We start from the raw sequence: 19354 nt of genomic DNA on the forward strand, positions 1-19354 counted from the left end.
TACGCAAAGTTCAGTGAAAGCTAACGAGGGCATTCCCACAGTCATACAGTCACATAAAATCAGAAGGTATCAGAGTGTGGATGAGAGAACGAAATGTCAGCAACTTGTAAAGAATTTAAAACCTTCAAAATGTATAAATGCTTGAAAACGGCTAATCTAACATCTGTGCATATTTAGGCTGTATTTAGGCTCCCGTTTGCACTCTAGCATCAAGAGGGAAGTATTGGATTATATAAATAAATAATAAAAGGTTCCAATGCCATGGGACTCTTACCTGAAGTTGGTATGGGCTTGTACACTTCTAGATATTGTTCTCCATGCAGCAACTGAAAAAGAAAAAGGTTTCAAAATTACCATAGAAATCACAGGTGGTACAACAACAGCTACAGTGCCCCTAGCCCCAAAGGGATACCAAAAACTCTTCCCATGTGCCATGTTATACCGGTGGCTATATCAGCCCTTTTTCAGGAACACGTCTAGTTATTACATGCTACTTCCACCTCTAGCACTGCCCTTCAGTACCCAGGGTGTAAAAACTCACAGATGTTGTATAAAACGGTAGATTTTAAGCTTAGCAGTGATTTGTAATACTTTTTCCTTTAAAACACTCCCGTAAACTCATTCTTAAGATGAAAAAGAATTCCCGCCACGCAAACTAGTAACATTATGGACATTGGTGTGTAGACTGTGTGATGCAGATCAATGAGGAACACACATTACTTAGTATACCTTCTGTAGGTATGGATGAAATACTTATTTGCCATTCACTGTACCCTGGGAATGCCAGAAAGAGTCAAATGCCAAGATTCCTAATACATGGCCCACCCTTCCCCATAACTGATTCCACAATGTGCCATTTTTTCCAAAGGCAGTACTTGGAATTTAATCATAATACTCTAAGCTTCTTCTACAATTCATTCAACCAAGCACCGAGAAGGTGTAGCAGCACTGCAGAATTTAGCTATAAGCTGGAGGGAAAGGAAAATAAACAGGTAAAGGATCATATATTTCTTAATTGCCTCCTACGTATGCATTATGGCCTCTGCCTAATGATTAAAACCCAGCAATAAACACAAGGTTATGCCCGCTAAAGCAGCATAAATTCTAAACATGCACATTAATTGTAACGCAAGCATTAACGGGATATTTTCGTAAGGACTTCATTGCCAACTCAGGTACTTGAATTATTAATTGGGCATATATGTGCATCTGTATAGTCTGATTATTCATTTTCAGTGCATGCAGACATGTATTAGGGATTTACAAGTGACATTGGTGGAGAGCGTGAATGAGCAGCAAAGATAAAATGTGAGATAATGAGGATTGTGAAGAATTGTACCGCAATTTCTTCTGAGGTAAAATACAGTGGAGATAAGAAAGCATATTGCTTGTAATTAGGCCTTTAATGTGAAAATCTTTCTTTTCTTCTAGACGGTACAAAAAATAACCTTCAGCAGAAAAAATATGGATACATTGCCCAGTTTTTAGAATTGATTCTCCATATTGTCCTTAAACGTTTGAGACAAGAACTAGCGGACTGGATTATTTTGTACTTATTAACACACGTTTCAGTTGTTTTTCATGCTATAAAAGGCATAAAAAGTCTTACCCTTGTAAAATCAATATTAAGCCCAGGAAGCGAGGAAAGTCCGCCAGCCATGAAGGAAGCCTGTGACAAAATAACGCCAAATGTTGGCAAACACGAGAAGTCTTCACTTCCTTCATACAAGAATTTGAGGTGGTCGGGTTCCTTGGTGGACATTCCCACTCCGAGTGCATACAGGATTGGCTGCATGTGGTTGTAGCTGTACTGGGATCCAGGTAGCTTTTTTCCAACGGCTTGGCTCTGCAGAGGAAAGAAAGTGATTACAGGCTTACAAAGATTTGTGACAGTAACAAAAATGTTGCTAATTTCAAAGCTAATTTTCCAAAGAGCAACAATTATTGAAATGCAATAATATAACCAACGGCAAAGCGGGTCATTAATAAAAACAAGATTACCATCATAGGGGAAATGCTCGAAAAACTCTGCCACCACCCCATCAGTAACACCAGCACATTCCATGCACAAGTTTAATTGTATTATTTCCTTAATTCATGTAAATATGGAAGCCACTCCAATTCTGGGGTAGCGAACGCTACTGACCCATCAGCAGCTTGTCACACAACCTTAAAAACATAAAATGACCGGCGTCTGAAGGTGCTCTGTGGCATAGCAGAGGGCCAAACGGAGATCAAGTTACTGGTAGTGCCACTGTTCAATGGCTGGTAAAAAGGGAGATCATAACAGTATGGAGGACAGTGTCGCCCTTCATAGTTATTTCCAGCCTGGTGCCATGCGTCTATAACAGCCAGGAGAGCAATCTTGGCACACAGGGGCAGCCCCTGGATTATGGGAATTCAAATGGTTTATATGCAGAAGATCTTCTTCCTTTACAAAAAAAAAAGTTATTTTTTTCATTCACATCCCCAAAATACTTGATTGGAAAAGGATTTTAGAGAGAAAAAAAGTGCATTTTCAAATGAAACCATGGCACAGAAAAATAAGTAACAAAGAATCTATAATCAAGGTAAAATAAACAATTTCCTAATTACATGAAATCAGAATAACTGTTGGACTAAAGTATACTGTACAGATTACAGGAATCGGCCATTCAAAAAGGCAGGGCATGGGAAAAAATACAATTCAATGAATAATCTTCCAAGGTACACATCCTGTGAAAGAAAATTGCTATGATGTTGGGAGTCACCTAGAGTGAGAAAGAAAAAAGCTAATCTGTTTTAGTTTTTCTGGCATTCTAGTGTAGAAGCCTTTGGTAGGAAAAGATGACAAGATCTCATTTTGTCACCGAAGATATAAAAACTGAAAAAATGCACAAAGTGGATCTGACCCGGAAAAAAACATTCCATTAATAAGAGCATGTGAATGTTCTATATGTTAGCAGTACAAACTTTGATGAGACGTCTGCAATAATATTAGCTTTTTTATGTCTTTTTAAATATTCCTAAACTTTTTTTTAATTCAATTGCAAGCTTTGTGGGGTTAATATATGAATTATGCCAAAAGTATCGCATAGCTTACTCTCTGTATCTAAGCATTTAATATCCCCAGGTGCTGAGAACACCTGCTGAAGCTGTAAAAGCAAACATATAGGTATATAATAATTGGAGCAGGAAAATAGGTTATGTGTTAATTGTGTGTGCAAAAAAACGTCTACTGCATAAAAAAGTGAAAGCCATTCCACTTAAGAATCTGAAAAATCAAAAGTGATAATTTTTTGTTTTTTTTTAAATCTGAAACAGCTTTTGAAATGTGTTTTCCAATTATAACGCGTATACACGCCCTTTTTTTTTTTTATTTTTTTTTTTTTTACTCGATCACACATTTAAAGTTTATTTTATAAGGTCCGGGTACACTGTGTTCTCCTCTAAATGTGGTAAAAAGGAGAAGCCCCAGCCTCGTACACACATTCCCGATCGAAATGCATTTTCAGCAGAACACACATCTTGTTGACTGATGCTTGCCTCCTACCAATAGTATCTCTTTAAATGAACCAAGTTTGCGGCAGAGCAGCGCTTCGATAGAATAAATGCCAGGTGAATATGAGCTAAGACCTAAGGTCAATTAAAGCGACCTCTTGTTATTTGATTACGCGTTTATTGTTCCACCGATCCAGCAAAATATACATCGGCAAGACGTATATACAAAGAAACCATTGATTAAAATGAACAGTGGCATCTACTAGATGAAAAAGGTCAGGTAAATATCACTGTGCAAAAGCAAACAGACTCCAATTTAATCTGCCGGAGAGATCATTTCAATCTATAGCATCTACTCTGCTTTAGAACGACTGCTCAGGCAAAAGTCTACATTGAGAAAGCAGCCTCATGGCTTTTATACCAGCGAATGGGCCAGGACATATAATACACACAATCCAACCGGCTGCATATGGATCTTTAAGTATAAATGGTAGTACAAGTATTCTTATGGCTGACATTATGCAGGCTAAGCAGTGACCAATATATGCCTTTTTAGTCATCCAACCCTTGTGTGGATTGACGCTACCAATGATCAAAGAAACACACTTTACAGGGATTTAGAAAGTTTACTTTTATGTACTCACGGGGTCAAAACTGGATGTTGTTTGACTTGTGGGATTCATAGAAATTCCTTTCCCGGAATCAATAGTAGAAAGCACTTCATACAGCAAGCCTGTAGACTCTGGCAAAAAATAAATAAATCCATAAATAAAGTAATCATCAAAGAAAATGTGTTTGGGCCTTAGAGCCCAATTTTCTACATGAAACCCGAGTTTCGGACCTCAAGGACAGTGTTGGTTTTACCTTCCAAAAGAAAGAAAGAAAAACAAAAATCACACACACAAGCCTATACTCACACTCACTTGCATACACACACACTTATATACAGCACACAGCTTGGCAGATACAGTTTATTTTGGAAAGAAATACATTATGTGGGGTATAAATGCAGCAATCTGAAAAATATGTTATGTTTATGATAAGGAAGAAAAGGGCAGTATGATATGAAGGCAGTTCCCTCATATCATAAGGAGGAAAAGGGCAGTAGCACATGCGTTGCATCTGAGAAGTCTACAATCACCTTGCATCCACCCTGATGTAATATATACATGGTGTTTGTAGGCTTCTCAGATGGAACTCTTGCTGCCGCTACTATCTCTCCCCTTTCTCCTCATCTCTCCTTTCACATTACCTCCCACTTCATCTCCATCTCTCCCCTATATCTTTATCTATTTTTTTTTTCCTATCTATCCTCTTTCTCCACATGTTTTTCCCAATTTATACATTTCTTTTAAGCCCTGCGGTGGGAACGCAGGGTCTGTTCCTACAGACCTCTGTTTCAGTGCCCTTCTGGTATTAATAGGTTGCTCAAACCTGGTTTTCAAAGGGACACTTTTTTTTTTTTTTTTATATTATTTATTATTGTTTTTTTAAAACACACAACAAAAAACTTTAAACAATATTACATTAATTGGCACGTATATTACCATATAAAAGAAAAAGACAAAAAAAAGGACTTTACATATACAAAACAAGACATATATTGGATCCGGAACTTATGTATCTAGATAATTGAGATATAATACTAGAATAAATAGAATAAATATCATTACATATATTGAGACAATTATGTAGCAATTGAGATATTACAAAGTATTTCTGGCTAAAAACTATACTATATCAAGGACTGAACATATTGTCAATCTAATTTTCCCTCTTGGAGTATTTTGATCCATTTTTCCCAATGTTTTTGGTATACATAAGTTCTTCTTTCTTGGGAAAGGATCAGTTTCTCCATGTGGCATTGATATAAAAGCTGGGTTTTAATTTTTTCCCAAAGAATTGGTTCTGACGTTCTCCAATTTCTGGCTATTGTTATTTTAATAGCAGTCAGCAGGTGTAATAGAAATTTCCTTTCTTGAGTGGACACTTTAGGAAGATTTAGGTGCAATAAAGCTCTGTCTGGAGTCAGATTCCAATGGGTGCCAAATAAATCTATAAGTTTGGATGAAACTTTCATCCAAATTTTCTTTAATGGAAAGCAATTCCACCATATATGAAAAAAATCACCTTTAGTACATCCACATCTCCAACAGTTAGATATATTCTTAGAAGAAATTTTCATTAATATTGTCGGCACAAGGTACCAACGGTTCATTACTTTGTATTGCAACTCGTTCAGGTTTAAACAATGGATATCTTTATAAGTTAAATTCAGTGCTTTATTCCATTCCTCTTCAATTATTAGTCTTCCTAAATCATTCTCCCATTTTTTTAATGCCGGAGGACCATAATCTTTTTTAAGTAGGGTAATCAGTTTTAATGCTTTTGCAAGTAATTTTTTTTGAGAGTTTCCTGTAATTATATAAGAAAATAATTCTTGTGTTTTTGGGATCTGATTCCAATTTACTGAATCCATTAAGAAGCTTTTAACTCTTAGATAGTTAAAAAGTTCCTTAGTTGGAAGGTTAAACTCAATTTGAATTTGCGAAAAAGATTTGATGGTAGTTCCCACCAGCAGATGTTCTATCCTGAGTATACCTTTTTGTCTCCAAAGATTTAAGTTCAAATTTCCAATAGTTCTTTCTATAAGACAGAGAGGAAGCGTATTTATAATTTTCCCACCAGCAGATGTTCTATCCTGAGTATACCTTTTTGTCTCCAAAGATTTAAGTTCAAATTTCCAATAGTTCTTTCTATAAGACAGAGAGGAAGCGTATTTATAATTTTATCCTTTAACCCTGCACGCTTTTTAATTCGATTCCAAAAAATAAGAAGATGTCTTAATGTTAAACTGATAGTGTTTTCCATTATCTCAGAAATTTTTTTAGTCGGGATCCAGAAGAGAGTTAGTAAGTCTTTAAATGGATATCCCATTGGAATCTCCCCTTTATACCAGGCTTCTGAGGATGCTTCCTGTCTCTGAGTTAAACAAGCATGAAGTAATAAGGCTGCTTGAGAATAATCCTGTATCAGTGGGACACTAAGGCCCCCTTGCAGTTTATTCTTAGATATCAGATGGAGATTTATTCTTGGTTTTTTAGGACCCCATATAAATTTATTAAAGGAGCATTGAATTAGCTCTAACCAACTAGAAGGAACACTCAAAGGGATCATCCTAAATAAATATAAGAACTTAGGTAAAATATATGCTTTGATTATATTTATCCTCCCCCCACCAGGAGATAAATAAACCTCGCCATTTTTTAAGGGAGAGGTTTATTTCTTTTATCAAAGGCATAAGATTGATTTCCATCCAATTTCTTGGAGTATTTGAGATTTTAACTCCCAGGAAACAAAGAGATTCATTGGCCCAGCTCAGACCCATTTTCTCTATTTCATGCTTTTGTTCTGCGTCTAAATGTAGTGGGAGTGCAATAGATTTATTTATGTTTAGTTTATAATTAGAAACAAAACTATATTTATGTATTAAATCCAAAACATATTTTAATGAATTTAGAGGGTCTTTAATTGTGATTAATATATCATCAGCATAAAGTTTTATTTTCTGGAGATCTCCCACTCCACAGCCGACTATATTCGGACAGGCTCTAATATCTCTCGCCAGAGGTTCTAGTGAGAGAATATAGAGCAAAGGGGAGAGGGGACAACCCTGCCTTGTTCCATTGGTGAGGGGAAACCAGTTGGAATTTATACCCGAGCCAAACACTCTGCCTTTGGGGTTACTATACATGGCCATAACCGCCTGATGAAACTTCCCTTGTATTCCAAAGGCATTCAGAGTTTCAGCCATAAATTTCCAGCTGACCCTGTCGAAAGCCTTCTCGGCATCCAATGACAGGGTCAGCTGGGGAACTGCTTCTTGTAAAGTATGTTCCATTTGGCCCACTAGTGCCCTTATATGATTTGTCGCTAGCCTACCTTTTATAAACCCAACCTGATCACTGTATATCAACTGAGGCAGTACGGGATTAAGTCTCTGGGCCAGAACTCCTGCATATATTTTTATATCAGTGTTTAATAGAGAGATGGGTCTATAGCTAGTTATATTTTCTGGGTTTTTACCTTCTTTTAATATCGGAATAATATTTCCTCGCAGAAGTTCTTCTGGAATAAACCCTTTGTCCATAATCTCATTAAAAACAAAAACTAGTTGTGGAGCCAGATCTTCTATAAAAACCTTAAGTCTACGAATTTCTCTTTGTACTTCTTCTAGAGAAATTTCCCCATTTAATCTATCTGTAGACTGATTGGAAAGTTTTATAAACGTTCTTTCCAGAAAATACTGCTTTATGTCTGTTTCAGTAGCTTTGGTAGATAAATTATATAACTCTTCATAATGTCCCAGGCAGCCTAACCAAAGATGAACGCATTGTACAGCGCTATGGAAAATATAAAAATGAACTCCTGTAAAAACCTCCGATTCAACCTTGGCTTTTCAGGGTATATCCTAATATTGATACGTCTCATGGACAGTTTTAATGCTTCAGCCGTAGATTTTACTTATTGAAGCCAACACACTTTTTATTTATGCCTATGCATGAAAGTGAATACGATGGCTGGAGTGCCGCTTTAAGTGTAGACGGTTTTACAGACGTTTTGCACCGGTACCCAACTGCCTAAAAATACTCAAGGACATTATGGGTGTTTTCACAAGATGGATCATATGCTTGCGGGTGGATCAATGAAAGCACAGTGTTCCTCGATCTTCCCTACCTCGCCAACCATGTACCACTAGTTATACATTTTCCCTACCACTTTACCTAATTATTGCGCTCTTAGAATATGAACCGGCTCCATCTAAAGTAACAATTTGCAGCCCTGGAGAAACATCCGTATACTTTCAGCATCTACAACTAGTATGGTTGGTAAATGTTTCTAATCCACCCACAAAGGACACACTATAACAAGAAACGGGCTGACATTATATACCTCTTCAAAAGGGGGATCAAAATAAAATAGAAGCACCCTCTATAAATTTCAATTGACATTTAAAACAACTTTGGTAGGCATAAATAAAAAGAGTGTCGGCTTCAATAAGCAAAATCTACAGCTGAAACATTAAAACTGTTTATGAGACGCATCAATAATGGGATGTACCCTGAACAGGAGTTCATTTTTATCACATCTTTTCTGTAAAGAGTTTTGTTTTTCTGGCGCATTTGAACAAAATACAATGTAGATATTCACACCAGGCCTGCAGAGCCAATCAATGGTCGAAATAAAGCAATTAAGCCGTGTACAATTTACTGCGATCTTTAAACTCCCGACTCCGACTGAGCATCAGTCTTCTAGAAAAAGGATAATGGGACACAAGATAATTCCACCTCTCCCATAGCTCTTCATTGCTGTTGATTATGAGGAAGGAATTTACATGTAGGGTTCTTTGTGGTTTTGATCTCCATGATACGTGCTAGTTTCAGGTAAAGAACTGAACTTTTTAATGACGGCTATTTAAACAAGGTTCGGTGCACCCTGTGCTCACAGAAAGCCGTATATTGTAGTATATTTTAGTGATTATTTTAATGAATGATTTTAATGGCGTTGATCGCAGATTTTGTGTAAAAAAAAGATAAATAAAAAGGAGAATAATATTAATTGCTGTGTTAAACACGCTACACGCGATGCTAGCATATTATGGCGCTGTTGCTCTATATACATTAATAGACATAAGAAGAGCCTTGTGTAACATTGACAGGTATGTGTCAGGGTCCTACCTCACTCCCCTGTCGGCAGCACAGGTCTCCACCCGATGGTGGAGTCGCGGGACGCCCGGGACTTCGTCCGCGCACCACGCGGCCCCGTTGTACGGTAGGCCGCATCCCCGGACTCCAGTGCGGCGAATGCCGCACGGGAGAAACGCCACACGTGGAGTGATGGCGGAGAGGCGTGGCCGGCGTCTCCAATAATGAATTACTCCTGGTCAGGGGCGGGACGAGTAGTGATGGACAGTCACTACTCCATTGTACATACTGAGGAGGGGAGGGGTCTCTGTTATTGGTGGGGAGGAGCTGATTTCTAGAGGGCTATTTAAACCCACAGCTTCTAGGCCTCATTACTTGATTGTTCAAGTCTCTACCTACCCGTTTTGCTGATACCTGTGGTGAAACCTGTATGCTGTTACCTCTTTACTGGATTTACTGGACTTTTGACCTCAGCTTGTTTTTGGACTTTGATATACCTCTCCTACCCTTGATCTCGGCTTGCTTAATGGACTTTGCTACACTTCACCTACCCTTGACCTCAGGATTGCTACACGGTACAGTTTATGCCTTTTTCAATTCTGTGGAATAAACTTGCTGATATTCCTGATATTGCCTGTTTTGACTCTATCACATATCTGGTGTCTCACTGCGCTACGCTCCAAACCCTGCATACCCTACAGTATGGAGCAAACTGCGTAATAAGAAGCACTTCATTGTGACTGTTCATTCTAAAAGGCTCGGAGCCATTCAGTGCAGAAAACAGCTTGACTCGCAGAAGTTCATAAGGGCACACATTGTGATTCAACACAAATTCTCCCATTTCAAATATGATTATTCCAGTTTCGAATCATTCTTTGACTATATCTCAGTTTTGAGCAGATCCAGTTTAACAATGCTTGCATTGTCACATTAATAACAATCTTAAAGTCGTTTGAGTTGCATATTAATGAAATTCTTTGTTAAATACCAGCTAGACAAAAGCTGAAAGCTTAACATGTTCTCATGGGATAGCATATTGTTGCATGGACCTGTAATGTGTAGTTTATACTTGTAAATTGCAATGAACAGCTAATGCCCAAAAAAAGGTTAAAATAGACAGCCGAGCCCATTTACCCATCCTCAAATGAATTAAAAAGAATTATTGCCTTTCACGCCCCCTCAGATCAAAATGGAGGTGTTACATTAGGTTTATTCATATAGCACCTGCAGATTCCATAGCGCTGTAACAATAGGGTACAGTGAAAATAAGACAATTGTAATATCATTAACAGACGTTAAACATACTGGTACAGAAGAAGAGGGCCCAGTTCCCGCAAACGTCCATCTATTTGTGAATTGAGGTAGAAGGGAGACAGTAGGACAGATGTTTCGCTTAAAACATTTTTTATTTAATGTTCCTTTTTTTGGGAGGATCTCTCAATGCATTTAGCTAGTAGCTAGCTGCACAGAGGATTAAAGAACGTTGCATAGAAACACGCAGATAAGAACCATTCTGTCCCCTTTTACCGATGAATAATGCTAAATAAAGGGGTGCTAAGTACAGCATTTCACATTGAAACAGTTTGCTGGGGGGGGCAGGGGGGTATTGTTAATTTTTTTTATTTATTTTTTTTTACTATAAAGGAGTGTGTACACACTTATATCATATATATATATATATATATATATACACACACATACATATACGATATATGCGGAAGAGGAGAGAAAGACACACACGTACGTCTATACACAAAGGGAAAATCCATTCAAATAAGACAGCAGTGAGACTATCTTCTACCATCAGTAATTATAATGTAGAAAGACAGGTCATATAATTTTTACATAGGAACAGCAATGTCAATTGACAGTCAAGTCAGAAAGAAAAAAGAAAGAACAATTTCTACCGCATAGCTTCTCAACGGCATTTACATTTGAAAGTGTTGGCAAATCAATTAGAAAAAGCTTTTCTAATTACAGTTTTAGTCTTCTAACAAAAAAAAGGCAAATAAGAGAAAAGCAATCCATTGCACTGTTTATGTCTTAAATGTCAGTGTGTGAAATCTGTCCTTGGGGTAGATTTGAAGAACTATTGCGCGCAAGTTTCAATCATTTTTAACAAGGAATTTCTTTCATCAAAGAAAGTGCAGATAATACATTTTTCAAGTGAGCCACTGGGATAAGTAGATCTTACAATGCATTTTTATGGTGGTTTTGTATAGAGGTCTTTGGATTCTATGGTGCTAAAATATTCCTTATGCATACACGATGCTCTGCAGCTCTATCTAGTCTTTTTTTTTTTTGTCCACTAAAGCAAGTATCAAGGGCACAAGATATATTAAGTCCATGGTAGTATAAGACAAGGAAAAGTGTGAGCTATGTTTCTTTGCTTAATTAAAGATTGGTCTGTTTCAAAAGTGAACCTGTGGCAAATACTATAAAACATAAGAGGCTAAATTAGAACAAAATTATTTAAATTGTAGGCTCCCACTCTAGCTTTCTGTTACAATAAATGAGATGCTACAATGGATATTTTAAAGAGGGTCCTATTTATTATAGGGCCATTGTTTTCAAACAATCCTGTGGGATGTTAACATAGTTCTTAACATGAACAGGTTAACGACAAAGGGAATTTGCTATACTATGATCACCTACAACAGATGGTTTATTAGCAAATCAATGTCTTAATAGCCTAAAAATAAATACTTTTAGGTCGGAAATATTTTTTATATAAAGAATTTATTTCTTATGCTATTCCCACCACAAAAAAAGAATAATAATTGCAAGCAGTGGGAAAAAAATTTTTATGTTTATATTCAGAGTTCCAGGTAATAATCACCCCTACCTAATGCTCTATGTGTTATCAGAACCGACATATAGATGGTATTGAAACTGGCCAGTGTAGGAAGCTCACCAAGCCAAGTTTCATCCATGCTTGCAGGAAGGAATATTTACACGCTGGACATTAAAGCAGCTTATAGATGTTACGAAAGCAAACTCAAAAAAGTTCGAGAGGCTACTGCTCATGGACCTCTAAAACACACATTATACATCTATACAGACACAATACTGCTCTATTAGAGAGAAAAGGACATCTGTTTTGGAAGGGAAAAAAAACCGGAGTAATAACTTTTCATTCACTTTATTTTGAAGTCTGATTTATACTAGTTACCTTGGATAGTACGTGGCTTTGTGGCATTATCGAAGTCACAGATCTTGTTCCACTCATCACGCACAGCTTCGGGAGTCATTGGACGATTCTTCTGTCTGATAATGGCCCCGAGAGATCTTTCCCAACGCACTAATTACAAGAAGGGAATAGAAAATATTGATCAGAAAAGCACAAGGTGACAGCAAAGAGTATGAAGAGATACGGTTAATAAACTTTACTTTTCAAGGATACTTTCTAAAAGACTTTTAAAACTCCCTAAACGTGAATTTAGCTAGTCTTCAAACAAGCCTACTACGCTCCTGCTATTTGCCCTGCAAAGGAAAGCACCATGGCACTACGGCAAAGAGTCTTTTCAGAAATGTGCTTAGAAACTCAACAAGGTTCCTTAAAAGAATATCTTTTGTGTATGTACAAAAAGTGTATACAAAACCTGAAATTGCATTTCACGCTGAAAAGCTGGCCTATCTAACACCAGATAAAAGGACGAACGTAGTACAGAAAAGTGAAGATGATTGTCTACACGAGTTTGTTCACATTTCGTGCGAGGCAATGCGGAAGAACAAGGTTTTCAGGAGGAGATTGGGGAATTTGAAAAGGGCATGGGTTGTAAATGTGTTTTATGGTTTAAAGGTTATACGTGGGGGAGGGGGGGACATGAAAATCTTGATAATTCGGTTAAGCATTTCATTTATCAATCTGCCCTCGACTGAATTAAGGAATTCAGTCTCCAAACCTTGAATTTGTAGATGTGCGTATATTAGGAAGTAACAAGCTCGGAGGGTTACTCTTCTAAGAAGGATTAGTTGACCCTGAAAAATGCCTGTTTTAATCAGCAAGGTAACATCCAAGAAATGTTACCGATTTAGAATGTGCTGTTTCACCTAATAACTAAAACAGCATTAGTAATATCATTTTTAGTACTGCCCGATCACCCAAACTGCTCCCGAAAATAATTATGTAATCATATAAATTTTGTCACACTTTTACTTTTTCAGGGAATGCTTAAATGTCATGTTATACAAAAGCATATTTTTTCACGCAATCAAACCTTTAGAAGAAAGAATAAAACAACAAGATCTACTAAGGTGTATTTATATCTGTAGGGATGCAGGAAAGCTCAGTTAAATGCTTTGACTGAGTGGAACACCACCTTCCATTTAGTTTGAATTATACAGGGCAAACTAAACCCTTCTGGCAGGAGAAACTTGTCTGGTGTTAAACTTCTTAATACATACACATCTACAGGTTCAGAATGCACAATAAAGTCTGTAAGAGAAAATGTTTCTACTCAATTACAGATTTCAGGTATTGGGCCATCACACCATGTAGCGAAATGCTTAACTTATGTGTTTTATTGAATTTGAAGCCAAAGCGGATTCCGATGGATAATACTGGGTAGATTTAATGCAGGTTACAGTAAATGATGCAGAATTAATACTGGGATTTTCATTTAAGATTTCACATCTCTCCATCTACTTACTAACCCGTGGGATTTAGTAAGCATTCAGTGCTTCTAAGGGGGTTCTGTACACTTAATTTCAAAAAACTAAGCAAATTCAGTAACAAAAAAAAAAAAAAAAGATTTAATGCAAGATTTACAGTAAGACAGAAAAGGACCCTATCATAGCTAGATCTTTGCTGTCCAATGTCATGATGAGATTTGGAAAGGTAAGCCTTTTTATCTAAAAAGCAGAACCCGCAGTTCCTTCTGTTGAAGCGCAAACAGATTCTGATCAGTACCATCCAGGAAAGAGAGGACAGCAGAGCAAGCTGTGTTTAGCTGTGACATTCTCTCTTTAATGGAAAGGTATGTGAGGCACGGTTCTCCTAAATCAATGGGATTTGTTGCTGCGGCAAAATCCGCCATGTACACTAGCCTCGAAGGTTGTGCTTAAAGGTAAGCAGGAGTGAAATTATATTTAATGATAGATTCTGAACAGGGCTTCCTCATAAGCTCCAACAATAACATACTTGAAAGCCGGATATACTATGATTCCCCAATCACTTTGGCAAACATCTAACTCCCCTGGGGATTCTGGGCTATTCTGAAATATAAAACTGCCAGTAGATATCATGTAGCATATTCCTGGGATGCTTACTTTTTCCAATCCAGCCTGCGCCCACCTATAAAGTAAAATAAAAAAGAGCTTTACATGGATTCACGTCTGTTCATTACACTAGATGCATGTTAAGAAATAAAAGAAACAGGCAAAAATACCACATTTAATAACTACACAAAATCATTAACACTCATTAATACTAAAAATGAAGTCAACACTAGACTGTCCAAACAGACATTCCATTATTACAGACCCTTTCACGTTAACAAAGTTTAACTGAAAGCATTCCATACAATTTGCTGCAAATCACAGAAAATCTGTATGAAATTTAAAGCTTAAAGAAGACCCACTCGTTGATTACTCAATTTGCTGAGATCAATACCATTTGCACAGAGTGCTTCTATGTGAAACACTCTGCAGTGTGTGCAGTGTGTTTAATGCTTGATGGCGCTTTAGTCTGCTTAGCTAATGAGTCCTGCTGTGCTAAACAAATACTGGCAGAGCACAACACTGAACCGTGTAGGTAGGAAAGATTGCATTGCGGGCACATGAATGGGCACTAGATGTCTGTGGTTCTAAAACACTGCTCATAAGGTGCCAATACAGGGCTCAGTGAGGCAAATATTGTTGCTTCACTGAAACCTGAAGAAAAAAAAAATTCTCAAAGTTACCTTCTTCAGTTGATTACTGTGTTGCAAACATAATCTCTTACCTCAAATAAGCTACCGTTTTCTTGACAGCTTTCATGGCAAAGCCATAATACAAGAGGAGCCACATACTCAGGTTTCAAGGCATCCACAAGGCCTATTTAAAAAAAGGAATAAAAATTCAAAATGTTTAGGAAAATGGCCATATTATATTCCATAATAGTCGGTAAACCTTAAACCACAAAATAGGATTAATGACAAACTTCAGGATAGCATTACTTATTTACAGCCAATATTTGGAGTGTTCCCCCATCCACTCCAAAATAATTTAGTAGCTCATTGGTGTTAATGTGTTGGTGGACTGCCATGAGTAAGGCTTCTGTAGATCTAAGACAGGGTGTCAAACTCAAGGTCTCGAGTTCCACCAACACATCAGTAACTTTATCAAAAGTGATGAAATAAATGTCAACCATTTTGAATAATCCAGCTAATCCTGTGTTGAAGTCTGAAAAACCAGGATGCAATGTGTTTAGGGTTCTTGGAGACTCTTCTTGGACTCAACGACTCTGGTTGCAAGAGCCAGCTAGCTTGATATTATGCTCAGAAGAAGATTGTCCTGGTTAATAGACTAATGCAAGATATATGAAGGGGGTTGTATATAGTACCCAGTGTGTTTGGGGAAAAAACATTGATTTACATATTCAATTTAACAATATCCCTTTCTTTGACTTATGCTTCCTAAGGTCAAGCAAATGGACTCTGGAAAGTATGCCCCTAAAATAATAATCTTCTTCAAGTACGCTCAGTTGCCAATATCATAACTCAAAGGGGATAAGGTCTTGGTAAGAGTTCTGTATATAACATAGTTAACAGTTAACATGGCTGTAAAAGCTCACAAGCTCTTCACCGTAACACAAAGTTCTGAAGAAAGTACTCTTAAGATTTTAAAAAAGCAGTACACACTTTCAATTTAACATCAATTAAAAATGTAAAAGCTCAAAATGTCATATTGAACATTTAATTTGCAGGGACAATGTTCTTTTCAGCGTAATGTACATACACCTTCCTAGGCAGAGACATAGAAAGATGGAAAGTAAGCACAAAAAAGTTAAGTATATGCTCCTAGTGCCTTAAAAGAAAGGTTTGGGAGTCATTTAAAACTCTGGATACAAACAAACAATATTGCCATCTCAGGAAGATATGAACTTACAAAAAATAAAATGTTAAGAGCAAGCTTATACTATATACTTGTCTTCAGAAAATGGAAAAAAAAAATCATTGTATTCCACATTGTGGTCTAAACTGTTTATTTACCGTAGTCTGTTGAACAAAAATTGATTTACACCACATACAGTAAGAAATGAGAAAAAAACACTTTTAGAAGATAGGGTCATGACTCTGTTCTCTGACTCTGATGTTCTTTTAGTTTTAAATCGACATCACAAAGACTAAAAACATCCATGTAACCCGAAGCTGTGCACTATACCGCTTGAATAAAGGTCAAATACACTCACTTCATAATTCAGTAAGGAGAAAAATAAATTAGAGTAGACTAGTAAAAGCACACGCATGTCTATGTGCTAAGTACCTACACAGGGAAATAAAGGAGCAGATCGGCGAGTCACTGGGGGGGCTTCATAGCTCTCAGTTTTAGGAATGGAGCTTTAGGATACTAGGCCGTAAAATTATTAGTGACTATTAAGCATGGTATTGTCCTAAAGTATATGTTTAAGGCAAGCATCTAAGCTCTCTGTGAGGTTTCACTAAAACTGTAGTTTTATCTAACATCAATAACCATAATAAAAGAACCAAACCCAGTAAGCTTTTTCTACAAGAAAAGGTCGCCTGGCCCTGTATAATGCATACTTAAAATTTTGTTAATTGAAATTTAAATACAGTCATGAGAAAAAGAAGGCACACCCTCTTTGAAACCTATGGTTTTACATATCAGAACATAATAACAATTATCTGTTTCTTAGCAGGTGTAAAAGTTAGGTAAATACAACCTGAGATGAACAACAACACATGACATATTACACCCTGTCATTTGTTATTTTATTTTATTAACAAAAATAAAGCCAAAATGGAGAAGTCATCTGTGAAAAACTAAGTACGCCCTTATGGTTTCCACAAAGTAATCAATCTGGGAAGAGTTATAAGGCCATTTCAAAACAATTGTTAAACAACTGTTAAAGTCCATCATTCCACAGTGAGAAGGATTATTCAAAAGTGGGAAACATTCAGTTGCCAATATTCACAGGAGTGGACGTCCCAGCAAATTCACCCCAAGGTTAGATCGTGCAATGCTCAAAGAAATTGCGAAAAAACCCAAGCGTTTCATCTCAGACTGTACACGTCTCAGCATGTCAAAGCTCATGACAGTACGATTAGAAAAAGACTAAACAATTATGGTTTGTTTGGAAGGGTTGCCAGGAGAAAGCTTCTTCACTCCATAAAGAACATGGCAGTACGACTTAGGTTTGCAAAGTTGCATCTGAACAAACAAAGTATTTTGGAGCAATGTCTTTTGGACAGATGATACCAAAGTGAAGATGTGCATAAACAAATGCCCACAACACAGTTGTAAAGAAGAGTGGGCCAAAATTTCTCCACAACAATGCGAGATAGCCATACAGAAAACCATTACCTCAAGTTATTGCTGCTAAAGTTAGGTGTACTGAGTTTTTCACACATGGCTTCGCCATTTTGGATTCATTTTTGTTGAATGAATCAGGACACAGTGTAATATGTCATGTGTTGTTGCTCAACTGAGGTTGTATTTACCTATTTTTTAGACCTGCTAAGGAACAGATAATTGTTATTATGTCCTGATCTGTAAAACCATTGAATTCAAAGAAGGTGTACTTTCTTTTTCACATGACTGTATGTATTTTATAGGGCAAAATAAGACACTATTGCATGAGAATGCTGACAGGCTCAGCTCCTGATAATCTTTAGTGGTTGGCTACTCTCCAGCATGCTTTCACTGTAGTTTATACATACCTTTTATATTTATGTAATGTTTCAATGTATGTCAACTCCCTTAATGTGTACATTTTTTTGTAACATATAACATACTTATGACAATGTGCACAGTTTGAAATAAATATAATTATTACGCATTTGCAGTATTTTCCCTTACATTCTTCATTTTGCAGTAGGCACACGCAGATTCTCCAATATATAATAAAGATATTAAACAGAATTTAAACTGTTGTAATAATTGCATCCGTTTAGAATCTGTTTCCACTAAACATTGTGGAAAAATTGTGTTGTCTTGAAAACAGAATCCTACGTATAAAATATCCCCTCCATATACACATAACACATAGCCAAGTTGTTGTTTTTTTGTCATCACTCATTCTTGCTCTTGAATTACCAAAACACAATTTCTCAGGATATCAATGGCATTCTGCACCTGAGAATACTGCATCAGATATCATTTGTATAGGTCAAAAACAGGCAACAGTGTCCGAGGATTTAAAATGTCGAGTTATTAAATAAAAGAGCATGTATTATTTCTGCACTGCACACATTGTCACGGTGTGCTGCCAGAAATGGACAGAAATAGGTTCTGTCCATATTGGTACCGTCTGCGGTAGGGATGAAGTATATAAGCTCCAAATCCACTTCCACTTATCCAAGATTGCTTAAAGATTTAACTTGCCTTCGCTGAAAATATTGTGTTGAGGTGTTTGTTTAAATATTTAGATCCAAGCTGGTGCCTGCTGCTTGTTGCATCTAGGTCACAAATTCATAACTTAAAACACATAAAAAACATTTGTCTGTTGGGCTCAGACTACTCTCTCCTTTACATGATTGTCTGCTAAGCTACTTTAGCGACTTATAACATAAGATCCCTTGATATTCTTGTGGAATACTTCGTATTCTTACTGAATTCTCTCTCACATTGTTGTTTGGTAGGAGCCTGCAAGTAGAACTGGTTTACAGCTAACCCATTTATGTGCGATCTTCTTTTTCCATGGTAACAAATTTGCAACAGTAAAACAGTACGTGAAAAAAAAGAAACATAAAGATAGTAGTATCTTTATGTCAAGTCAAGTATAAAGATATAAGTTTAGGGCAAAATGGTTAAAAGTGGCAGATCATTCCATTGGAGTCTGTGATGATTGGGCCACTTTGCTCCAAAACTGCACTTTATACGTAAGCCCCATTGATACTCTATGTATCATACCACAATAAGTAAACATCTTAATTGGCAAGTAATGTCTACATGTTTTTCCATTGACAGGGCAAACCCTACTTGTTCTCTTGCCCCTGGCATCTGTT

At 36.9% G+C, this 19354-nt stretch overlaps 1 protein-coding gene across 3 annotated transcripts in view; it reads right to left on the reverse strand.

Annotated features, from left to right (window-relative positions):
• The window catches only part of LOC149302957 (peroxisomal multifunctional enzyme type 2-like), an 88736-nt gene that overhangs the window by 56099 nt on the left and 13283 nt on the right, over positions 1 to 19354 (reverse strand). For all 3 annotated transcript variants that reach the window (XM_089481771.1, XM_089481772.1, XM_089481770.1), the window contains exons 7-12: positions 15130 to 15221; positions 14457 to 14481; positions 12358 to 12486; positions 4125 to 4222; positions 1610 to 1846; positions 275 to 326 (exon numbers count right to left, since the gene is read on the reverse strand). In XM_089481771.1, the coding sequence (XP_089337897.1) occupies positions 275 to 326; positions 1610 to 1846; positions 4125 to 4222; positions 12358 to 12486; positions 14457 to 14481; positions 15130 to 15221 (633 nt within the window). The remainder of the gene's footprint in view (positions 1 to 274; positions 327 to 1609; positions 1847 to 4124; positions 4223 to 12357; positions 12487 to 14456; positions 14482 to 15129; positions 15222 to 19354) is intronic.

The sequence above is a fragment of the Sceloporus occidentalis genome, unplaced genomic scaffold (genome assembly GCF_023333645.1).
Source record: "Sceloporus occidentalis isolate IW3139 unplaced genomic scaffold, rSceOcc1.0.p SCAF_16, whole genome shotgun sequence".
Lineage (NCBI taxonomy): Eukaryota > Metazoa > Chordata > Lepidosauria > Squamata > Phrynosomatidae > Sceloporus > Sceloporus occidentalis.